This window comes from Megalobrama amblycephala, linkage group LG5 (genome assembly GCF_018812025.1).
Source record: "Megalobrama amblycephala isolate DHTTF-2021 linkage group LG5, ASM1881202v1, whole genome shotgun sequence".
NCBI classification, from domain to species: domain Eukaryota; kingdom Metazoa; phylum Chordata; class Actinopteri; order Cypriniformes; family Xenocyprididae; genus Megalobrama; species Megalobrama amblycephala.
The window spans coordinates 18108518-18128409 of NC_063048.1; the positions used below are offsets into that span (position 1 = coordinate 18108518).

At 36.2% G+C, this 19892-nt stretch overlaps 1 protein-coding gene across 1 annotated transcript in view; it reads left to right on the top strand.

Moving 5' to 3' along the window:
- The window catches only part of mipol1 (mirror-image polydactyly 1), a 92613-nt gene that overhangs the window by 60777 nt on the left and 11944 nt on the right, over positions 1–19892 (top strand). The window contains exon 12 of the mRNA XM_048190950.1: positions 8554–8645. Within this exon, the coding sequence (XP_048046907.1) occupies positions 8554–8645 (92 nt within the window). The remainder of the gene's footprint in view (positions 1–8553; positions 8646–19892) is intronic.

Sequence of the window (19892 nt, forward strand, 5' to 3'; positions counted from 1 at the left end):
GTCAATATGTGGTGCTGTGTGTACATTAATGAGGGAAAAAAATGAACTTAAATTATTTTAGCAAATGGCTGCAATATAACAAAGAGTGAAAAATTTAAGGGGGTCTGAATACTTTCCGTACCCACTGTATGTTAATGGGAAATCTTGACTATAATGTAAAATGTGTGTGAAAGCAGGTTTGTGTGAAACAATTTTATTATAATTTCATGAGAAGAAAAGCAAAACCTTTTTGGGAATGTCCTGATAGGAAACAAGGTTAATTTAAGGGACAAAGACTGTTAAACATTTCAGTTAGTCTGCAATATTTTTAAAATAAGCTTACATTAAAATAATAGAGATGCATGTATATGTGCGTTTGTTGGCTGGTTTTAATTTGAAGCATGCAAGTCCCTCTAAATGCTGAGTGGGGGATGTGGACGGGATCACGGGGGCCGTTGTGGAGAGCTCTGCCCTTGCTCTGAACCACCTGTGTTTGCTCTGCAGCTTTTCTCTATGCATTGACAGCAGCGAAGTGATCTCACACGCCTGCTCCTGCCCCCATCACTCTTTTGGCCTTCATTGTTTTATCCAGACCTCACCTTTAACTTCTTCTGCAGGGCCCATGCTGATTTCATCTCAGGGTTGTTATTTTTCCATATTTGTACTAGTGCTGTCAAATCGATTAATCGCAATTAATCGCATCTAACATAAAAGTTTGTGCTTACATAATATATGTGTATATATATATTATTTTATTTACATATATTTTATATGTCTTGTGTGTGTATATACATATACACATATATTGATACACATGTATATACACACACTCGGATTATGTAAACACAAACTTATATGTTAGATGCAATTAATCGTGAGTAATCGATTTGACAGCACTATTCGACCCACATGAACCAACGGATTGCTTCTGGCGGCCCTGCACGAGCTCACGGTGTCATCTGTGGGCCAGGGATCATGTTAGCCAGGGTTCAAAGCCTCAAATGCGTTAAAACGGTGTTACACTGCAGTTGCCTGGTAACTTTTTTTATGAATTTTGACAATGCATTGTTGTGAGAATGTGATATGGCATAGTGCAATATTAGTCCATCTTTCCACATTTGTAATGTCAACAAAGAGAAGCGTTTAAAGGTTAGTTCACCCAAAAATTAAAATTTGTTACTCACCCTCACGTAGTTTCACACCTGTAAGACCTTCGTTCATCTTCAGAACACAAATTAAGATATTTTTGATGAAATTCGAGAGCTTTCTGACTCTTCCATATACAGCAATTTAACCACCACATTCAAGGTCCAGAAAGGTACTAAAGACATCGTTAAATAGTCCATGTGACTGCAGTGGTTCAACCTTAATTTTATGAAGCAACGAGAATACTTTTTGTGCACAAAAACAAGACAAAAAGAATTTCTTCAACAATTTCTTCTCTCCCATGTCGGTCTCCTACGCAGTTGATGTAGTGAACGCAGTGAAGGCTTCCGTGTTTACGACTGAACGCAGGCTCAGTATTGGCTGACGCTGCGCATGTGAGCATCACGACGCATGTGTGTGATGCTGACGCAGGAGCCGGCGAATAATGAGTCTGCATTCTGACATAGAACACGGAAGTTCTGCACTGCGTTCACTGCATCAACTGCGTAGGAGCCTGACATGGGAGAGAAGAAATTTCTTAATTTCTTAAAATATCTTAATATGTGTTCTGAAGATGAACAAAGGTCTTACGGGTTTGGAATGACATGAGGGTGAGTACTTAATGACAGAATTTTCATTTTGTTCTGTAAAATGAAATAATAATGATTAATAACTAACCCATAAGCAGATCATATGGAAACGTACACATGACATTGGACAAATTCATACTGATTAGTCACCAATTCGCCAAAATGTAAAATAGTTTTGGCATGAGAGTGTGTTGGGCCCTCGTATATAAGCTGATATGTGCCTCTTTTATGATTCTTTTATGGTGCTTTTTTGACTTTGCTAGTCAATATTTATTGTACACTTTCGTCCTTTTGAAAAGTTCTGCAACATTCTGCAAAAATTTCCTTTTGTGTTCCACAGAAGAAATAAATTAATTCCATTTTGGAATGAGATGAGGATGAGTAAATGACAAAATTTTCCTTAAAATGTTCCTTCAACTGATTTTCTGATTTAGGAGCCATGGCCTAACAGCACACAAGTTGTAGACACATTGAGCCTTGGTGCTCATGCATTAAAATCTGACCTGCATCATGTCCTGATTCTGTTCCACCTCTAATAAATGATGGTGGGTCCTCATAAAGATTGCATAACATTTCTTTCAGGGTGTCCAATCCTTTGGGTTTGGGTTTTAGTTGTACAAGGTGTGAGTCTTACTGGCGATTTAAAGCCAGGGGCATCAGCTCTGCTGTTTTGTGCTGTGTGAGAGATTTATGAGTGTGTTCTGCGGAGGAGGGATCTCATGTATTTGGGCTTTTTGTTGTCAATGCGAGGAGTCTTTTGTCTCTGACCTGTAGAGCTGAATATGTTTGACCAAACATAATCGGGTGAAACAGGCCCGGAAATAGAAAAGGGGTGCGTGCATTTCACTGGATTAGTCCATATAATGAAATGGCTGTTGAGTCCAGTTCACATTTGTGTTACATGGGAAAAGAGTTTAATCTTTCACAACAATTAAATGTTTGCTTAACAGTTTAGCAGGAACTTTTATGCATTAATTAGATGTTAGTCAGAAAAGTGAATTCTAGAGATGTGATTATAATCTGACAGCAAACAGAAGAGTATATTTTACACAAGTGTTCTTAAAGAAGTACACTTTAGCATACATTTAAAAAGATTACTTATTACTGAAATAATATGCTTTAAAAGAATATAAGTGTGAACTAACTAACAACTCTATTGTAAACTGAAATATACTTTAATGTAGTTTTTATTGAAACTTGTATGTCATGTATTTAAATATATTTGTAACTCCACGTTTGTAATGATGAAGTTGCAACTTAGTACATTTAAAATATATTAACTTTATATATAATATCAAACAGCACACAGATAAGGTCCATTCACACCAAGGACTAACTATATAGTTCTAATTGTATAGTTAAAATTGTTCTGAATATAAAAGAATAGCAGAGTCCACACCACAACTATAACGATAACAGCACAGAGAAATTATATTGTTATATTGCTTATCTTTATAGTTATTGTTCTTGGTGTAAACGGGCCTTTATAATCAAGTTATCGAACTGTTATAATTAAGTACTTTAGTACTTTAACCCTCTGGGGTCTTAGGCTGATTTGGGGTCCTGGAGTAGTTTTGACATGCCCTGACATTTGTGCTTTTTTCAGTTGCTTATAAACATATTAATGACAAAAGTGTCATTACACTGTATTCAGCAGAAACTAGGCTACAATAATATGAAATCAACAAGTATATACATGTTTGTATTTTTGAGAGAATTATGTATATGCTTGTTTTTTTTTAAAAACTAAAAAAATAAGTCACTGAAATAAGGCCTAAAAACACATACTAAACATTTTTGCACATAATCTTTCATATAATTGTGCTTTAATATATTAGTCACCAATCAAAATACAGTAAGTGTACTTCTTTAAAGCATGACAAATTTAAAATTTACTTAAAAGTAAAACTTTTAATTTGAAATTATTACAAAGTGCAGTTTTTAATAGTGTACTTAAGTGTGTTAAGAGGCACAGTGTGAAAGTGTCTCTTTAAGTACATCTAGTGGCCTTTTCATTAGTATTATTTTTAGGGATATATATCAGCCACAATATCGGTATCGGCCGATATATGTTCATTTTTAAAGTTATCGTTATCGATCCAAATTTGGCCAATACTGTATATATTAAAGCCAATAAATAATGGATTAGTTCCTTCAGCTGAGACACTTCAGATGCGCACTGTTCGCAATGTTGATTTTGAATTGCTTGAAATATAATTGAAATCACTTAAAAAAGAAAGTGCAAGTCTGTCATAAAGGCTACATAAAATTATAACAAGAACATTGTGTGCTTGGGACATGGCTTTTAATGGTGAGACTTTTGTTTTTGTAATCAGGCTGTCAAAAATTATATAAAAATTTGGATTTACATTTATCGGCCAATATATCGGTTATCGGCTTTCAAATATAAAGAATTATCGTATCGGCCAAAATTTTCATATCGGTGCATCCCTAATTATATTTTCTACAAATAATACTTCCGTTTTTCAAAAAATCTACTTTTAAGATTTGAATTACACTACAAGTGCACATTCAGTACAGTTAAGTGCACTTCTTTTTCACATGTTGTTACTGTACCTTTAAGACTGTACATTTTATATTGAAAATAGTGGTATAGTTCACATTGTTGTCCATCAGGGCAGGCCGCCGATGTGCTGAATACAGACTTGGGTTTAAAATGTAAATTTGGGCGGTCATATGTTAATGTGATTATTGCCATGTTGTCATAACCATGATGATTTAACCCATTTTTGCAGCTTAGATTTCATAAATGGTCTGAATAGACTGCTTTGTGAATCTTATAGAATATTTATTTCAATAAAGCAAGAAAAATCCTGTTTTCTAACATTTTGCACAACCACTTAGAAGAGCCAGCGTTCTGTGACCTCTGACATGATACGGGCCGTGATGCTTTAAATGAGCTTCAGTCAGCGACGGAGCGGACTGTGACACCGCTGATAACCTCCATCACATCCTCCTCTCCCCACTGGGTCAGAAAGGCCACGACCAGCCCACCTCTGCCCCACCAAACGCTCGCTCATAAAGGTCAAGGCTGCGACCCTCCTTTGCAGGGCTTAATCTCAACAGGTTAACACGTTACTCTGGGAACCTAATTTGGATAATATTGTAATGAATGCTGATAAAATACATAAGATTAAAAGAATTGCGCTTTGAAGTCGAGCTCCCCTCCCTGTTGGAGAAAAGTACATATTGACTTTAGAGGTTTGAGGCTTTTTGATGTTCTCTTTGACTTGTGAGACCTGCACTCCAGTAATTAGAATGATTGGGGCCGCACCAGCGGAAGCTGCATGTGCTTATGGGTAAAAGTGTTTTGGGGATTTAAATGCATCGGCGTTTGAGTCATAGGCTGGTTTCCGTTGCAGCCATGTGTCGTGGTAAGAAAGCACGCAGACATATCTATAGCATGCAAAGATTTTATTTGCATTTGCGTCTTTAGCCTGCAGTTGAAGATTTTTTATCGCAGCCCGCATCAGAGGCGTATAACGGTTCACTGTGCCCACGTTGCATTGAAGCATTGCTGGTTGATCTTAGTATAAAAGAAACTACCATCCAGTGCATCTTGATAAGATTCTGCTCGATGTCAAATAGGTGCCTCATAGAAGCATTCAGTAAGATGAAACCTTTAAAACTTTATCACAGTTTCCGATACACCCCAAAGATAAGGCACGGACAGCATTCCTGTGTTTCTGAAGTAAACTGTTGAAATTTCAAGCCTATCAACGACACACCTCATTTAACATACCCCAGAATATAGCAAAAGTCAATCATCTCTAGAGCTTATGATAACTCCAAATCTTGCATTCATTTAAATGAATAGTTCAACAAAGAAATATAAATATTGTAATTATTTACTCACCATTATGTCATTCCAAACCTGCATGTCTTTATTCTGTCAAACACAAAAGGAGACTCTTTGATGAATGTGCTCTATATTTCAGGTTTTCTGAAGTTGTCTGAAGAACAGACCATAATTTACCTCAAAATCTAAGGGGGGCAGGATAATACGGGTGAGGGGGCGAATTTTAATGAGGAAATAGAGTGGACTATTTTTTTTTTTTCTTTTTTTTAAATCACAATTGCCAAGTGCATAGGCTTTCTAGCATTAATATTAGGCTGCTATAGAACATTTATAATTGGCACATTTCACATATTAACCTACAAACTTCCCCTGCCACAAAGTAGTAGGCTAAATGTATGATGATTTTTTTTTTTTCATGTTTGAAGGGCTAGATAGATTGGTCATAGTTATTTGATTATTTTAGTGTATTGTTATTGTTTGTCAACAGTTGTTCTGGATGTTCAAACTTACCATAAAGTTATGCATCTGTTAAACCAGTCACAATAAGTGTGTTACGTTACTTAGTTAAGCTGTCGCAATGAGCGTGTGTTTTATAGTAGAGCAGACGCAAGCAATTACTTTTGGTGGTGGTGATGGTATCATGGTAACTTGTCTGTATTCATGGTAAAACTGCTGATATTGTGTATCTAAGACATATAATATCTGGTGATCTAAAACATATTTCATGATATCAATGAGTCGAATTTTCAAATATGTTGGCCTTTTGTTGTTTTATGTAAAATTATTCACTGCTCAGTATTTGCTCAGTAGCTTTTAGTTCCATAATTGTATGGTTTGTTTATGGTCCGACAAATACATGAATTGGGCACGTAATTGAAATCAGTGTTGGGGAAAGTTGCTTTTAAAAGTAATGCATTACAATATTGAGTTACTCCCTAAAAAGGTAACTAATTGTGTTACTTAGTTACTTTTTATGAAAAGTAATACGATACATTACTTTTACGTTACTTTTTCTCACCTGGGCTGGGCTTGCTTGTTTGTTTTTTAATAACAGCAAAAAAGTTCTATTTTTGGCTAATGTAAATGCCCTTTTACACCAAAAGTGAAATGAATAAGCCTCAGGCTGAAAGAAAAGCATATTTACGGCTGTACAGTAGAGGCCGCAGCTCAAACAAACCTTTCAGCTGCCATTCTGGATCACAGAAGAATAAGATACAGGAGATTAAAGTTCAACACTTATTTCTAAATCTAATCTACAGTAATTTTTGCTTATTAGTATGGTTAAATTAGATTATTGAAGGTCAGCAGCAAAGACATTGGTTAATAAAGTGAGATTAAATACATAAAGTATATTTGTGTCATTTAATATAGTTAATTATTACAGGTTTGCCTAAAATTCTGAGATTGTATTTCAATGTTTTTATTCATTTTGAGGAATACTGAATGTTTTCGTGCAAGTGAGATGAGTAAATGCACGTTCACATTTGGTCTAGAACTACAATAACCATTATGTTCACACAGCGCACACAACTCCTCTGCACTTTATTTCTCTCAACATGGGGACAGGAGAGCTGTCAGTCAATAAATGTGAAAAAGTAACTTGCATTATTTATTTGAAAAAGTAGATATTTTGTTGTAAAATGACAAAGTAATGTGTTAATGAGTTACTTGAAAAAGTAATCTGATTACATAACTCAAGTTACTTGTAATGGGTTATCCCAACACTGGTTGAAATTGTTAGTAAATTTAAAAAACAATTATGAAATAAAATTACAAAGAAACAGCAAGTAACACATTAAATTAAACATGAACTATTGAAGTATAAAAACTGTAATAGTGTTTTCTTGTAAAAAAGTACTCCAATAATCTTTTATTTACAACTTTGAAAAATCATTTTTGCGTGAACAGTTTCTTTAAAAAAGGGCATGTTGAACCTTCATCATTCTCTTTTAAACCACTCTTTTCCTCTCTGTTTATCTCTCCCCAACTCTCCCTGTCTTTGTCCTCTGTCTGTCTCTCGGGAGTATATTGCAGGACTTTACAGTAGCGCAGGTTGTCATGTTTGTTTAGACAGTCTCCATTGTGTCTGTCTCCTTACCCAGCTGTTGAAAGGATGAGCCCATCAATACATCTGTTTCAACGGCAGGTCATTAGCAAGGGCTTTATTGTGCCACAGGTTTAGGCACTGAGAGGTAGGGGACCGTGTTTACCCGCCCTTCCCCGCACCCACCGGCTCAGGGATCCCTCGGTCTTATGACACACCGCTGCTGAGTAGGTGCTGAGTTAGAAGACAATAGAGTCAATTGGATCCCCCTCAGAGTGAGTTTCTCCTTGTGTGCACACAAACTAATAAATGAAGTTCAGTTGGAGTTCAGATGGTTATCTGTCTGACATTGGCGATAAATAAAAGCTCATTAAATCTTTAGACCTGTAAGCTCTACATAAAAGTAGAAGGAAGACCTTATACTGTAGAAGAAGACCATTTATGTTAATGTTCACCATAGAGCTCGCATGGCAATACTGTTATGAATTGCATTTCAGACACAGTTTGTGTGGAATTGAGCTTGCATAGCTTGCTTTCGCTCTCACATACTGATGAAAGCACAGTGCATGTGCCATTTTCTGTTTATCTGGTTTGATTCCTTGCTGTTAAAACAATTTAGTGTTTTTTTTTTTTTTTTTTTTTTATCAGCCAGGTCAATAACTTGTCAAATATTCAGACGTTTTTTGGACTCAGCACTGGCAAAAAAATTGTTCACTTGGCTAATTAATTTTAATAGTTTCCTAGTTTTACTAGTTTTACTAAAATATTTTTTGTGAATAATTATGTATTAAATTATTTTTGTTGTCTTTTCATTTTTTTTATTAGTATTTCTATTGTTGTTTTTTATTTTTATTTTTAAATTTAGTTATTATCTCCTCGTGGAATTATTTGTGCTTCTTGGAGGTTCCATACATGAACAGTGTGTTGTAAGAGAGCTTTATATGATCTGACATGCATTTCTTCAATCTCTACAGCTTGAGGAGGAGCTTCAGGAAGCCCAGAGAGAACGAGATAAAGCCCTGGTGCTCAGTCACACACTGGAAGAAGAGCTACAAACCTTACGCAGGTATCACAAGTGAACCACCTCACCTTACACTTCACAGTAACAACTCCTTAAATGACTCATTTGATGCATTTTACAGTTTGAGTTGTGGAGGAGCATGAACTTGCTTTGACATGCCTTAAGTGTTTAGTGAACTTGCAGATAAACAGAGGTGCAAGACGAGGTGTTCTGAAGTATTGTAATAATTCAGGTTATGGATAATATGTTGATGTCAGTGCAGGAATTAAGGGAAAACCTTTGCATTACATTCCAATGAGGCAGGCTTTGTATTAGAGGTGGTCCAGTCCATCAACACTGGATTCTGGAGGTTTATGCATGTCACAAAACCGTAGTTTCATATAGCCAGACCAGTTTATTCCCAGAAGTGTTCATTGTTGCAGCCTGGGATCTTATAAAGGTTTTGCAGACTTTGAAGCTACTTGTACCGTTGTTCTCCTAGGCACATTAGTCAGTAGTATAAAAACCATGATATACTCACAGACAAGTTCTTTTTCCTTCTTCACTTAGGGGTAAAAAGATGTTTGAAATACCTGAGCAGCAGTATACTGTTATCGAACATCCTGACACTGTCCACGCTGCTGAGAATGGCATTTAGATGAATATGTAAATATGTGCTGCATGCTTTCCTCTCAATAACAAAATTTAAAAAACAACAAAAAATATAGCTACGAGCAGCAATTATCAGGGTTCAAGCACATTTAGGGCCAGGTTTACTAAACGGGGCAAATTAGCATGAAAGCGCAATTCCACAAATGCACCGATGGGAGTGGCAAGTTTTGCGTGCAATCTACTTTTTCTCCTTAGCCCAGGTAAGACACTTCTGACGTTGTCTTTGGTTCAGAAGTGGCTTGGAACGTGGAATGTGACAGTTGTAGTCCATTTCCTGAAGACGTCTGTGTGTGGTGGCTCTTGATGCACTGACTCCAGCTTCAATCCACTCCTTTTTAAGCTCTCCTAAGTTCTTAAATCGGCTTTGCCTGACAATCTTCTCAAGCCTGCGGTCATTCCTTTCACTTGTACACCTTCTCCTACCACACTTTTTCCTCCCAGTCAACTTTCCATGAATATGTTTTGGCACAGCACTCTGCGAACAGTCAGCTCTTTCAGCAGTGACCCTCTGTGGCTTACCCTCATTGTAGAGGGTCTTGATGATCGTCTTCTGGACAACTGTCAAGTCAGCAGACTTCCCCATGACTGCTGTTGGGATTACTGACCTAAACCCAGTATTTATACCCTGAGAATGGTAATTTAATAGAACTTGAAATTAAATATTCTAATAATTTGAGATACTGATTTTTTGATTTTGATGAGCAGCAAGCTGTAATCATCAAAATGAAAACAAAAAAGCCTGGAAATATTTTGCTTTGTCTAATAAATCTACAATATATTTAAGGTTTATTTTTTGAATTAAATTACAGAAGAAAAAATTTTTTTTTCATGATATTCTAATTTATTTAGATGCACCTGTAGGCCTAATATCATTTGCCAAGCCATGTTGACCTCTGTGTGTGTGTGTGTGTGTGTGTGTGTGTGTGTGTGTGTGTGTGTGTGTGTGTGTGTGTGTGTGTATATATATGTGCTAACAAATGATATGTTCAGATAATGTCTTCCTCTGGCATTCCAAAGAAGTTAATATGAGTGGAAAATATATTCTCCCTTCTGCCACATACTCTCTGTGCCACGCAGCCATGTCGCAAAATGGGTTAAGACATGCTTTTTTTGGGCGTTAAATAATGGCACAAATACCAGTAAATTGACGAGCGCAAAGATTAGTAAATCACATTGCGTGATTCATTTAAATACTCTCCTCCCATAAATTTTGCGTCTGAAAGAGAAACTCCTACAAATGCATATGCTGTAAGGTCAGCCGCAAAAACAACTCAGCCCATGCCTTTTCAGCACTAATTTTGCACTGCGTGTCTTTAGTAAATCCCGACAGTAGTTTTTTAACTCCAAAAGAGGGTTTGCGCTGGTGCAAGCTGTTAGTAAATCTGGCCCTAAGGCCTTTACGCACATGCATAAAAAGGTATTATGTTTTAATTAGCAAGCATGTAACCATCTTGATCATAGATGTAAAAGACCATTTACAGCAAATACAGGCAATTTACCATAGAAAATATATAGTTTTTAAAGGATTAGTCCACTTTCAAATAAAGTGTTCCTGATAATTTACTCACCCCCATGTCATCCAACATGTTCATGTCTTTCTTTCTTCAGTCGAAAAGAAATTAAGGTTTTTGATGAAAACATTCCAGAATAATCTTCTTATAGTGGACTTCAATGGGCTCCAAATGGTTGAAGGTCAAAATTAGTTTCAGTGCAGCTTCAAAGGGCTTTAAACGATACCAGACAAGGAATAACGATCGGTCATTTTCTAAAAAAAATACAAATGTATATGCTTTATAAACACAAATGATCGCCTTGCAAGTGCTTCCACTTTCCGTGTTCTTAAGCTGTATGTCCTACTCCTTCCCTATTCAACTTACGGAACGAACGTGGCACCAGTTCCGTTTTTTCCGTAAGTAGAATAGGAAAGCGTCAGACATACAGCGTAATCTTTTTGAATAATACGGAAAGCGGAAGCACTTGCAAGGCGATCATTTGTGTTTTGTGTCAGATATTATATGTGCGTACCCAAACTTTGTCCTCCTGCATGTGCACTCGTGAATTTAGAATTGTCTTCTGTCAAGGATGTAATATTGCCAGAAGCACAACATTATAGTGTGGGCAGTGGGCACCCACCGGCAGAAAAAAAATAATCTACCAAGTTTGCCAGCGAATGTAAATCAGTATTCACATAGCATAATAGTAGTAAATTTATCTGTCTCACACATGTCCCGCATTGTCCCGCAAAAACACATCTATTGTCCTGCAACAGATCAATAGCCAGGTGGTCACCCTACCGATCGTTGGCGAACATGTTTTTTGACTGGACATGTGTCAGTGTCCTCATAGACAGTCATGGCACCTTGGACGAAGACACTGCATGACAGTTTTCAAGTCGATCGGACTAACGGTGAAGTTCCTGTTATAGTGCCACCAAGTGGCCAGTCGCCTCATCCTTTTTCACAAGACCACGGAATGAGCTCTTACATAGGTGTGCTGAGTTTGGTGAAAATATCTCATTCCGTTCATGAGTTATAGCCATTAAAAGTGGCTCCACCCACTTTGAACGTTTTTTGATAACTATTGACAATCAGACTCCAGAGAATCTTGCTGCACTGGTTTGGTTCCAATCGGGTCAAAAAATTCAAAATACCTGAAAATTTCACCAACACCTAATGGTTTAGGAGTTATGAACAATTTGTACTTTTGACCGCTGTAGTGCCCCTGCCAGGCCGATCTGGGCAAGACTTGGTGACAAGGCATGCCCCACTCTGCGCTTGAACCCCTAACGACAGCGGTGAGAAAACAGCAGTTAAGAAAGCATCTCATCATAGTAATGTGGGAATGTTTGCACAAGCTCTGCAATTCAGCCCTCCCCTCATGTCACATTTATTTATATAGCACTTTATACAGTAGATTGCTTTAAATCAAGCAGTCGTACACAATAAAACATGAAAAACAGTGTCAGTTAGAAGTACAAATTCAGTTTCTAGTAAAAAGCAATTCTCCAATGTGTTCATGTTCATACTCATGTCTGACTTCGACGGACTGAACAAAAGAAACCGAGGAATATTTCCATGTCTAAGAAGGCAGAGCCTTAGAGCCACACACCCACCTATTATGTCATTACCATGGACCAATGGTAGTATGAAAGTATTCACCACCCCAAATGAACTTCGTTTTGGCCTGATTTTGTTGAAAATGATGTCATACCTGTTTGTTCTTTGATTTTGCTTGAGGTATATCAGGGCCTTAAAACTTCTTTTACCTGTTGAACTCCTTCTTTTGGTTGTTTATTTGAGAATTAGCTGTAGAATGGCTGGAATGTTGATGAGGTGGTTTTTAATCGCAAAACTTGCATAATTAAAAAAGATCCTTTTTGCATGTCACTCTTCAAACTTAACATCTTGTGCTTCTGATTGAAGCAGAAAGCATGCATCGTGCATGTCCATCTTACACATTATGAACATTGAAACTGGCTTTTATGTGTTTTGTTTGCTTTGTCCAGGGAAAAATAAATCGCTCGAGTTGAGTGCAGTGAGTCATTAGATTACCACAAACTCATGTTCTCAAGGATTGGAGCGTTCGTGTAGTTATGATCTCGAGCCATGTCTCCTGCAGACGCTGTCAGAGGTCTGTCCACATTGAGACTCTCGTAGCTGTTTTGCTAGAGCGCAAAAGCCTCCAGAGTTACCGACCACAAACGTTTCAGCACCACCTAACATCTGATTGTTTTGGCCTGTGAGTTGAACTCTGTGCTTATTTAAGGTTTTATTCAAAATGATAGTCAGGGTCTTAAATAACCAAACCAAACTGTTCCCAGTGGTCGTGATGGACTACCGCAGACCCGCCCTCCCCGGTTCTTGTCTTCCTGCCAGAGGGCTTGTTTGCTTTACTTGGGGTTTATCTGTCAGTGAGGACGGCTTTGATAGATGATATGGAGTAAATACATTTGGCTCATAAACTGGTCGTGCTGGTTAAGTGAGCTGCGTCCGGTTTCATCGAGATGTACATCCGTGTGTATCAAGTACTTTCCATTTGCATTTGTCACATCTTATTAGATCCCCTTCGCATCTCATTGTGCATGATTTCATGTTTGTGTTTCACTCCAAAAGGGTTTTACCCCCTGATCATGCCGTAGGAGAACTTTCAGCAGCAATTTAAAAAAAGGTTCACGTAGGTTTAGTTCATTACAGCATTTATTAATCTAACTTAATGTTAATTAATACATATACATTTTTAACATTCAAATAAATTAACATTAGTCAATGTTTTATGGACAAACATGAATTACCAATGATCAATTGTAGATTTCTGTTTAAAAGTTTAGATTTGTTAAGATTTTTAATGTTGTCTCTTCTGCTCACCAAGGCTGCGTTTATGTAATGAAAGATACAGTAAAAAAGTAATATTGTAAAATATTTTTACAATTTAAACAATACATTTTCTAGTTTAATACATTTTAATACATTTTCAAGAAAAAAATCTTCTTATTATCAATGTTGAAAACAGTTGTGCTGCTTAATAATTGTGTGGAAACCGGATTAATTGAGAAATAGAAAGCATTAGCTTGAAATGGAAATCGTTTTTAACATTATAAATGTCTTTACTGTCATTTTTATTGAATTTAATGCATCCTTGCTGAATAAAAGAATTAAATTCTTTATAAAATCTACAAAATATATAAATACTGTATTGTTTATTGCTAATTCATGATACCTAATGCATTAACTAACATGAACAAAATGAACCATAAAGTGCTACCAAATGTTTTTAAGGTCCACAAAGAACTATTCTCTAATTCTTTAGAAATTATCCGGAAACTAATTTGCTTATCTGAATAATCTGTTAATGTTCTGAGGAACTTTTTAATCTCCAAAGAATCAAACATACCGCGTTTGGTGTGTATATGGTGCTCAACTACGGGATCTACAAACCTTTCTCAGTTTGGTGCTATACACTCCCAAACTCACTTCATCTGAGAAGAGAGTTCTCACTCTTGTAGTCTTTTCTGTCTGTCCCAGCAGGAGAAGGAGAAGGAACACATTGTATTTCCCCAGACAATCTGCATTGTGTGAGCATCAGGGTGTCCAGTGCTGGTCTGCAGCCCCTGCCAATGTGGTTTCAGCGCTGAACCTTTAAAAGGAGAATCCTCCAGGCCCAACAAAGGCCAGAGTATGGCTGCGTGTGTTTGCTCTCAGGATTGCCCGACCACCTCCATTGTGTCTTTTAGGATAACAGACAGTCTATGTCACATGAAAGGGCAGTGAACAGATGAGAGAGAGAGAATGGGGTGGTAGAAAAAAAATGTCTGCGGTGTGAACCTCGGGCTCTGATAGAACAGGCTCCGAATAGTGCAACGCTCCCTGCTGATAAAGAGAAACACTTAGGCAATTTTGTTCACTTGGGGTGGGTTGTTTTAATAGGTTATCATTGGCCGGCCGGTGAAGGAGAGGTTAGACTGTGAGTTTAAGGTGCTTTGTTTGAGCGTCAGCCAGGAAGGAGGCAGCGCTGTATAGACGTGTATTAACACCACAGGTCCCCATACGACCCAACTCCCCAGTGATCGCTCATTATCACACATGCTAACAGCTCGACCTGTCAACAGCTCAATAGTCATTAGCAGATACAACGTACACATACATGAGCTCTCTTTTCCAATACTATACTTCAAGCCAAAGAGCTCAAATCCAATTTTTTTTTTTTTTTTGGGAGGTTGTTCACATGACCTTTTAAATGTGACCCACTGGTCTGAATAGCCAAATGAATGGTCCTAAACTGACCTGTATACATAAAAACAACTTACTTTGATATGTTCATCAAAACATCAACACAAAAATCAACACATTTCATAATATCATTTAATATGATATATTATTTATGAAGTTAGAAGAAATTCATAAATCAATCTTACATCTATGGATTTGCATTAACATGAACATTACCTCCTATTGTTAATGCAAATATGTATTACATTATATACTTTTATATGGTCATATATTATAAAATATTTTTATAGTGTATTTTATATTTTCTTGTATATTTTGTAGCATTTTTTATCATTAAAAATTATAAATATTTATTACAAATATATATAAGTGTTTACATATATATATATATATATATATATATATATATGTATGTATATGTATGTGTGTAATGTTTGTAATTTATTCCTATGATAGCTAAGGGGAATTTTCAGCATCAGATCCTTCAGAAATCATTCTATGCTGATTTGCTAAATATTAGAAACCTTTTTATTATCATTATCAGTGTTGAAAACGGTTAATATTAACTTAATTATACTTAATATTACTTAAAGGTGCCCTAGAATGAAAAATTGAATTTATCTTGGCATAGTTAAATAACAAGAGTTCAGTACATGGAAATGACATACAGTGAGTCTCAAACTCCATTGTTTCCTCCTTCTTATATAAATCTCATTTGTTTAAAAGACCTCCGGAAAACAGGCGAATCTCAGTCGAGATCATTAATATGTACGACCCCAATATTTGCATATGCCAGCTCATGTTCAAGGCATTACACAAGGGCAGCCAGTAACGTCTGGATCTGTGCACAGCTGAATCATCAGACTAGGTAAGCCAGCAAGGACAATAGCAAAAAATAGCAGATGGAGCAATAATAACTGACATGATCCATGATAACATGATATTTTTAGTGATATTTGTAAATTGTCTTTCTAAATGTTTCGTTAGCATGTTGCTAATGCACTGTTAAATGTGGTTAAAGTTACCATTGTTTATTACTGTATTCACGGAGACAAGACTGTCATTATTTTTCATTTTTAAACACTTGCAGTCTGTATAATGCATAAACACTAAACTTCATTCTTTATAAATCTCTCCATCAGTGTGTAATGTTAGCTTTAGCCACGGAGCACCATCAAACTCATTCAGAATCAAATGTAAACATCCAAATAAATACTATACTCACATGATCCGACACATGCATGCAGCATGCATGACGAACATCTTGTAAAGATCCATTTGAGGGTTATATTAGCTGTGTGAACTTTGTTTATGCACTGTATTATAGTCGAGAGCTTGCGGGGTGGGAGCGTGAGATTTAAAGGGGCCGCACCCTGAATTGGTGCATAGGTAATGATGCCCCAAAATAGGCAGTTAAAAAAATTTATTTAAAATAATCTATGGAGTATTTTGAGCTGAAACTTCACAGACACATTCAGGGGACACCTTAGACTTATATTATATCTTGTGAAAGAACGTTCTACGGCACCTTTAATGTTTTTGTGGAAACACTAATATTTTTTTCAGGATGATTTGATGAATAGAAAGTTAAAAAAAACAGCGTTTATTTGAAATAGAATTCATAAATTTACAGTCTTTACAGTCTTTTTGATCAATTTAATCCTTCACTGCAGAATACAAGTATTAATTTATTTTAAAAAAAGAAAAACTGTCCCCAAACATTTGAACGGTGTACGTACATGTATAAAAAATGATTTGTGCCACATTCTACTGCGGAGTCTCTCTTTCATTTTGTTATTTGATATTTATGTTTATTATTAACTTTATATACTGTATGAGGTAACATAGTAGCAAGTTGTCTGATCTTTACAGAGATTTCTAATCATTCATCTCTCAGCAAACTGATTATTTATCAGTGGCATTTATTTCCATTCTTCTTATGTTTTCCCCCTTTTCATTCAAACCCCCGCCGATTGGGCTGAAATTACTTATTTCTAAGAAATCCTTGGATGTTGATAACACCAGTAGTTATGCCACATTGCTAGATGGAAACTTTGAATTTATGTGATATTTATAACGCCTGTGGCATTAACAGACTTTATCCCCAAAACAGAGCAAACTGCAGCCGCTGCATTAGCCGTCTTCGCCGTTCTGTGCAGCAAAATACATTTTGTAGATTGCATAGAACCCCTCCTGGCAAGCAGTGGCTCCTTTATCCAAACGCACAGCAGCGTTCCTGCCCAGGCTCAGTGCAAGAAATTCTCTTTTTTCATTAAGGAATGATCACAACTTTGGTGTTTTTGTTCTCCATTGGGTGTGGTCTCATATTTTTGTATTCTATTGAAGGAACAAGAGGTGTAGAAACTACCAAGGCCTTTATCAGCAGCTGTCAGCATGAGTGATTGGTGTAAGGAATGGTTGACGGTGGGATGTGGTCGGTAGTTAGTTTATATCCACTACAGGTTGCCATAGACACCTGTCAGTAGAATGTCTGTCTCTGTCTTGGCTGCGGTCTCTATGTACTTTTTTGCCTGTAGATAAATGCTCTTTATTAAAAGGGTATTTTACATTTCCCATCTGATAGCATTTTGTGGCAGTGTTAATGTTTAACTGGCCTGTAGAGTTAGAGGACAGGTTCGTTGGGATCCCTCCCCTGTGATCAGGTATCTTACGGTTCTGGTTAATGTTTAACATTACTGCTCGGATTGCCTGTCTGGCGGCCTTTATAACTAGAGCAACACACACTGTGTTAAACGAGCAGCATACTGTGTTTGGTTGAATAAATTGAATAGATTTTAATGGAATTTACAAGTATTTATTTGATTAGTCACTATTACTTTTGCTCATACACTGTAAAAAAAAAAAAAGAAGTTGTTTGTTAAAGTTGTTAATAAAACAAAGATTACTTAAGTACATTTTACAATTTCAGTCTTTTTACTTCATAATTTCATGTTTAATTCAATGTGTTACTTGCCATTTGTTTATAAATAATTGATTTAAATTTGTAAAAAATACTAGCAATTTTTGAGCGAAACTTTTTCTGCACCATTCTTTTAGTGTACTTAAGATTTCTGATATAAACAAACCCCTAACCTTGTGAATGAAAACTCAAAATTGTGACTTATTCAGACTGATTTTCACCGGACAGTAAAACAACTAAAAAATAATCTTAAATTGAAGGTGTGATCTGATCCATTTCATTGAGACTTTTGATTTGAGGCAATAAACAACCACGTAGAATTGGCCTAGCAACCACCTACACCACCTTACCTACTACAGAGCAACACCCTAGCAACCACCCTCAATATTCTAGAATCATGGCGGTGAGTAGAGCTGCTCGATTCTAGATAAAATGAGAATCACGATTTTTTTGGTTTCATATAGAGATCACGATTCTCCCACAATTCTGAATATAAAGCTAAACAAAAATAACATGTAATGTACTATATAGGTTCTGACAAAATATGAATTGCTGGACTCTAATTGCTGGAAAAATGTTTAATTAATTTGAATGAATTATTTAAAAAAATAAAAGGTTTTGAATGAATTAAATGACTCATTAATACTTGTTTCATTACTGGATGAATCAGTGTTTTTTGAACGAATCTTTTGAATGAATGATTCAATGACAAATGCATTTTTTAACAGTCACTTATCGCCACCTGGCGTAAGATGTAATTGATACAACTGATGTAATTGTTATTTGAAGCGCCAAGTTCGTTTCAAAAGGTAGTTTGCTCTATTTTGATCACTAGACATCAGTGTTTATATCCTAACTTTAAACTTATATTTCAGTACTTATGTGATAATTTGAATATTTGTAACAGAAATAACTACTGCTCTCTCTGGCTCAGCGGTAGCACGAACACAGATTTGAATGTTCCGGTATGATTTTGTCAACGGTTTAAAAGACGGCGGATTAATCATTGTCATTGTTAAAATAAGATTGCATGGGTGTTTGAATCGAGATCGCGATCTTTTTCCGATTAATCGTGCAGCTCTTACGGCGAGTTCTGCATGTGCAAGCAACACACATTTTTTGGTACTTTGGAAGTATTTCAGTTTTATTGAACTTCTTGTAGGAAGGCTGACTCTTATCAACAGACGGCCCTTGAGTTGTGTTTTTAACTAATATAACAAGTGTTGGGAGTAACGCATTACAAGTAATGTGAGTTGCGAAATAAGATTATTTTTTTCAAGAAACAAGTAAAGTAACATGTTACTTTTAAATTTACAGTAAAATATTTGAGTTACTTTTTCAAATAAGTAACGCAAGTTACTTTGTTTCACAGCTCTCCTGTCCCTATGATGAGAGAAATGATGCTGATGTGCGCTGTGTAAACATGATGCTTATTGTAGTTCTAAAAATGTGAGCATGAATTTACTCATCTCACTTGCACAACAACAGATTCAAAGTTCCACAAAATGAAGAAAAACAGTGAAATGCAAACTCAGAATATTATGTAAACCTGTAATAATTAAATTTGTTCAATAACACAAATATACTTTATGTATTTAATCTCACTTTATTAACCAATGTCTTTGCTGCTCACCTTCGATGATTCAGTTCAACCATATACAATAAGCAAAAATGACTTCAGATAAACATCACATTTGTGTTTCAAGTAAGAGTGTGAACTTTCTTCTCCTATGTCATATCACTTTTAGTGTGAAAGGGCCTGTTTTTGTCATTATAAAACAAACAAGCAAGCCCAGCCCAGGTGGAAAAAGAGTTAATGCAAAAGTACCATAACGCTTTACTCGAGTAACTCAATATTGAATATAACAAAGTAAAAGGCATGTTGTATCATCACACATAATTTCACACATCCATCACACCTTCTATTCAGTAAACTGAGACAGGTTGAGTTTATGTGGTTATTTATGGAACTCCATCATACTGGCATCTCAGTTC